General features: G+C 37.5%; 1 protein-coding gene across 1 annotated transcript; it reads right to left on the reverse strand.

Moving 5' to 3' along the window:
* Positions 1-4,285: 4,285 nt before the first annotated feature.
* Positions 4,286-6,055, reverse strand: LOC126814330 (uncharacterized). Its single transcript, XM_050539423.2, has one exon. It carries the CDS (start codon positions 5,723-5,725, stop codon positions 4,583-4,585), a length of 1,143 nt encoding a protein of 380 aa, XP_050395380.1. The 5' UTR covers positions 5,726-6,055; the 3' UTR covers positions 4,286-4,582.
* Between the last annotated feature and the right edge of the window lie 523 nt (positions 6,056-6,578).

Below are 6,578 nucleotides of genomic sequence, written 5' to 3' on the forward strand. Positions count from 1 at the left end.
CACGACAATTTCCTGTTAATCTTTTCAAATAAAAATAGTATAGAGTTTGCATCATTAATCGTAGTAACACATTATGTCATCACAATTCAATATTTTAAAGGACATACATGTTCGACTCTCTCATTTTGAGTCTTGCTGCTGCATTACGTAAGATTTATACAAAAGAGCTGACAGTTCTCGTTACAATAGTTTCAAAATAGAAAATGAAAAAGGAATATGTTGAAACTTTCAGTCAATGAATGTTGAAAGTTTTGAGAAGAATAGTGTAGTCTCGATTTTCATTGCTACCATTGTTACGATAATAAACGAAGTCTCGATTATCCAGTTTTAAATTAAATTATTAAATGGGCATCGTGTTTCAATCCGTTAAAAATCACTACAAAAAAATCTATAGAGAGTTGATTATGGGCTTGTCATGCGAATAAAATAATTTATATAATAATTGAGGCCCGGCCAGTGGTTCTACAGCCTACTCTAAGTCTTATTTCGAATTCCAACGGTCAAGGAATCTTTTATGTGCACATAAATATGTACACGGGACCTTGGGCTTTCGTTCCATTCGAACAACTACGTTGTCCCTTGTCAGGCTCTCCGTCCTGCCCCCTCTAACAAGGAGGGAACCACGGCGAAAAATCACGATGATCGAACATGGAAACTCCAGGTTAGCGAGCCAACGTCTTACTCACTGAGCCACTGCGGCTCCTTACTTGGTTCAAGAAAACCTTTCTAATCAAGAAATACCGACATGTATGAAATATTTAATCTATGTGAAACAGACATGAATTGAGGTCATCATTCTAGATTTATCTTGTTCCTACAATAAAGATGTCCTTTATTCTGGCTTTACATGTGATATGAATTATTATATAGACATTAAAGATGCATTATTCAAGAGTTAAATCTGCGTAATTCAGAACTTGCGTTTGGCCTCAAATGTTATATAAATCATTAATTAGACATTTATTTACATGCCAGGCCTATAATCAACTATCTAGAACTTCGGATGGTTTTGACTTTCAACAAATTCAAATACGGTTGACAGTTAATGATTTAAATTAAAAATGAATAATCGAGACTTTCTTTATTATTGCAACGACGGTAGCAATGGCGATCGAGACTGCACTGTTCTTCAATCGATATATTCACTTTTCATTATCTATTTTTTAAAACTATTATAGCGAGAACTGTCAGCTCCTTATATAAATCTTAATTCACATGACAACCCAATACGGGCTCGTATCTAGACACCATTAAGCGGGGGGAGGGGCATTACCTTTCGGTGGGGGGGGCGAACATTTTGAGGAAATTTTCGGAAAGGTCATTCTAACAGACTGTTGTAATCATGATGCTATGTAGTTACCTAGGCGTCTAATAAGCATTTTAAAATAAGTATTCAAACAAAAAAAAAATCGTGATTTTTTAAATTTATTTAAAACTATTTTAGATTAGTACAAAAAAAATGGTTTATAAAGTAATGAGATACCGTGGGATTAATATGCGCATAGTCGCCTGAATTATACCTCCTTCTGCTTAGGGAAGCGTAGTTTTTTTTAGGTTAATATAAGGAACTGTGTATACTTTAATGATTTTTAGCAATTTCTGAGCGGGGGGGGGGGGGCATTTCACGCGGGGGGGGGGGGCATCCCCCCGCGCCCCCCTGTAGATACGGGCCCGACCCAATAATCAACTCTCTAGCTAGGATATCGGATGGTCGAGATGTTAAATGGATTAGAACACCCGCACCATTTAGTAAATGAATCTTACTGAAATCTGTAATATCCTTGTATACTATTTTGTTGGATATACTAAAGCGAAGTGTAGACCGGATAAGCTGTTCTAAATGACGTCACTTTTATAGCATCACGGCCCAATTATTACTTCAATACCGAAAATTCTATTGGATCAAATTGCAATTATATTGAATTTCGTTTCATCCACATACTTAATAATTTCACTTACTTTTATGAACGATTCTTTTACGTAAGTAAAGCTCAATGAGCTTATTTCATGTTTAAAGCCCCTGAGTGTGATTTGAGCGGTATAGGAAACCCTTGCAAACTACAAATTTATAACAGTTAGATTTCTCATTTTAATATCAGTCCAAAATGGACCATTTCCGTTCAGTATTAACAAAGATATGATGAAGTGAAATTTCATCGACCAAAAGGCTGCTGCTGTTTTGTAAATGGTACACATTTACTTTTTCTATTTTCTCGCTTCTTTTTTTCTTGACTGATTCTGTCGACAAAACATGTCTACATGTATTTGAAGCCGAACTTTCCGCCATTTTGTAATCCGCCATCTTAACGTGTTCGCGAATCTAATTGATGGGCGTTTTTTTTTTAAACCCAAGCCGAGAGATTATCTAACCTTGATATTTTAAATTTATTTGCTTAATTAAATGTTAAATAATCAAGCTGAGTACATATTAACGTGAATAGAGTCGATAGGCATTTTTTTTCCGACAAAATGCAAATCACGGATATAGCTTGCTTTACTGCTATTTTTGATGATAAGTAGTTTATATTTCATGCCTTAGCCATCCTTATGTTCTTGACATACAGATAGCGTTAAGGTGATATGCTAACATTATATTAGGAGTTTATGTATATCGACGTATGTGATATCACCCTAGATACCATCAAACTGTCAACATTATACTATTGTAACTTAACAAACCATACATACCGACTTGACATGGAATTTATTTCAGCTAAACTAGACGAAAACAACGACTGGCTGCATGCTCAACAGTATATTATTTTTTTTCTGTTCAAATGTTTGTGTTGGCACTTCATGGCCGCAGAGCCGCAAATAATATCAAAGGGTGCTCTATTGATGAAATTGAAATATCTCGTCGATTCATATAAAAGATCAATGTCTAAGAGAATAAAGGAGTATGTATGCATAATTGATCATTTGTATTGGTCTTACAATGTTAGATAATAATAGATAATATAGAAATTTCAGTCGTGACAAAATAGAGTAGAATTGTGATCAAGTGCTATAACTAATTGACACATGGATTATTTTCCTTGTTCCTATTCTCGAGTGGATTGTTTTTTATTTGCTGCGAAGATGAGTGATGATCACTGTAATGATTTCATACCTAGGTGTGAAACAAATTAGCCTCATTTTCTTATGAACAGCTTTTACGAAAAAAAAAGAAGATTACTTCGTAGAACCATCGTTCTTTACGAATAGAGATTACCTCGTAACCACGGTATTTTGCGAATAAATATTGCCTCGTAACCACGGTGTTTGTGAATAAAGATCACCTTTTAACCACGGTGTTTACGAATACAGATTACCCAGTAACCACAGTCGTTACGAATAAAGATTACCGTATAATCACCATGGTTGCGAATAGAGATTACCTCGTCATCGTGGTGTTTACGAATAAAGATTACCTCGTAACTACGGTGTTTACGGATAATTACCTCGTGGTTACGAATAAAGATTACCTCGTAATCATGGTGTTTACGAATAAAGATTACCCCGTGAGTGTTTACGAATAAAGATTAATTCGTAACCAAAGTGATTACGAATAAAGATTACCTCGTAGCCGTGTCCAATGTGTTTACGAATAAAAATTACTCCGTAATCACAGTTTTTACGAAGATATCCTGCACCATAAATACCGTAATTATGAAAAAAATTAACTCGTAAATACTTATCTTTCACCTTGCAAACTAATGGTGTACTATTATGACTAATTAAACACAGCCAAACCAATATAGGTACACATCTTTACATAACCGAAAAAAATATCGGTTAAATAAATCAAGCGGTGTTTTTCGTTGACTTCATTTACGTGCATGTACACTGGACCTGTTTTTCTTCCCATCCGAACAACTAGACGCCGTTCTATGCCAGACCTTCCGTCCTATAGAGCAGAAAAATAGAATCCACACCAACACAACATAGCCTGGGGATCTTGGGTTCGCTCCCGTGTTGGCCGAGAAAGTTTCTCAGGATTTTCCGTCACGGTACCCCTTTGTCAGCCGTGCTGGGGGGAGGGTCTGACAAGATGGTATGAAAATTCGAAGTCCTGTGTACACATTGACGTCCACGTAAAAGCATTCTAGACAGTTGGAATTGGATACATGAGCAGGTCGTAGCGCTGCTATTCGGGTAAAATTTACCCACAGCACACTGCATGGTGCGTGCCCGTCTTCATTAGCCCAGTCCGTGCAGAACAGTTGAACGTCAAATGCTATTTCATATCATTCCAAATGTAGTTCCCATATTATACTCCGCACATAGATTAACAACAATATCAATGCAGAGTTTGGTTGGGTTTTTTTAAAGATAAATATATACAGGACACGTTTCACATTCAGTTCAAGTTCATAAACAAAACATCGCAATATCTTCATTCATTGTCACGCTTTCACAAAATGTCAAATACACATAATAAAAAAAACATCAAATGAAATAATTGATCATGGTCGTGAGAAATGAAAAGAAGCAAAAATGAATAAAATTATATCACATATTTCCAGGGTGTAAATTCATACTGTTTTCAGTTTATCGTGTACGAAATATACCTTGTATAGCCTTTTCTAACCTAACATCATCCCTATATCCTTCCTGAATAACTTCTGCGTCCATCGGAATAACTACGCCGTTGCTTCGATCTGGCAGTATAACGAGTTGGCGATCGGTACCGCTGTCGGGAACTATCAGGAAGTTTAGAAGAACGCAGATAATCAGCATAAACTCTTTGAGGAGGCGATGGGTATCCAATGTCTTCCATTATTGCCGATTCTACGTCATATTCGTAATACGGATTGTGGTCAAATATCATGGGTTCTCTTCCCGGAACAAGTCGTCGAGAACTGCTCCTAAAAGGATGGTGGTAATTTGAGGCTCTAGACAGGTTGACTGACTCCATATCTTCGCTGTATCCTGTAACTGGCCTTGGGAATACTTGGCGGGGGTATCCAACACTGCGCCTCATGGGCTGTAACTCCATTGGTGTATGCTCAAATCTTGGTCTCATGATCGGAGGTAATGCCCGACCACGCGGATTTTGACCAGTTGGTGTCGCGTATAAATGATATCGCCCATTTTCTATGGCTATTTTCACGTCTGTTCTGGGGTAAACCCCGTATGTTTCTTCGAGTTCGCGTTTTAGATCTCCTGGTATTTGGTCGAAGGATCCCGCAAAGTCTCCCGCATCCGCTAACTTTCCGTATTCTAAAGTTCCATCTAAAGTGTATTGTCCAAAGCTTCTAGCTGGATGTTGTAAAACAGCAGGGGAACTAAATGGTACTGGATGCGGGGGGAACCCACCACTTTGTATCGGTGGTAACACAGGCATTGGTTTAAAGGGCGGGGGAATAGCACCAGTCATTGACTGTCCAACATGAGGGGCGAATGGCTGGGGGTTATAATGTCCCATTACAGGTTGACTTGAAAAATTCTGAGCATTGGGTAATGGAGTTTGGTATGGTTCTTGCACTGGCGTTTGTTGCACTTCTGTCACCGTTGCGGGCTGTTGATAAAGTTCTGGTCCGCCATAAATAGGCGGAGATGCGTAGGTTTGTTGCATAGGGGCATAAGAAGCTCCTGGAAGTTGTCCTTCGTGATAATACGTCATCTGGGATGCGGCTTGAGCATCAGATTGTTGCGAAAGGAAGCCGTCTGCCCCTCCGCCGCCATATTGTTGCTGATACACAGCTTGAAGTTCTGGTGGTAGCAACGAATTATATGCCATCATAAATTAAACTATTTACACTGGTGTACTTCCGTAAAATAAACTTTATTTGATATACTACGTTCAGACATGCCATTATTATTTCATTCGGCCATTTTGTCACGATGTATTATTACTCATTGTACGAAGCACACTTAAATCCCATTTCAATGTCTACAGCCTAAATCCATATGTCACCTTGAACTTTCTTTTGGAGAACAATTTAAAAAACAATGAACGAAAAACAAGACTTTTTAAAATAATATCAACACGAAATCGTCCCTACACAACAGAACACCCTGTGTATTTTTAAAAAAGATATACACGATTAACGCTTGAAGATTTCGTTGCTGCCCTAACAAAGTAACCAACACAAGTCATTTTTTCCATTGTTACATTGATATTTCATTGAGAAATGTTAGCGATATACTACACTGTGTGCCTATATGGTGTATGTACAGTTCGTCAACGGTATATACTTATAGAAACACACAAAACATTCACTCGCCTTTTGAAATTACAATAGATTTTATTGTTATGCCATTGTTATTGAAGGGCCCATATAAATATCAATGACAATGCGCCGTTGAGATAAAGACGGTCAGGTTTATAGGTGTTCACGTATGTACTAATATATCATTTCTTACTCATATAAAAAGTCGATTTGTTGTTGTTGCTGATGCTTTAATTTAGCCAAGGCATTCGGAAAAGATAATGCACTGTGTGGTTGAATCACAGTCATTTGAAACTTTGCTAGTTTGATTAAAATAAATACCAACCCGTGTCTGTATACATGAAATCTTCAATTCGAATTCACTTCAGGCTATTATACTAAAGGCACGCCAGACCAACCACTGAGTTTAAAAGGGAAATCCTC

This window comes from Patella vulgata, chromosome 3 (assembly GCF_932274485.2).
Source record: "Patella vulgata chromosome 3, xgPatVulg1.2, whole genome shotgun sequence".
NCBI classification, from domain to species: domain Eukaryota; kingdom Metazoa; phylum Mollusca; class Gastropoda; family Patellidae; genus Patella; species Patella vulgata.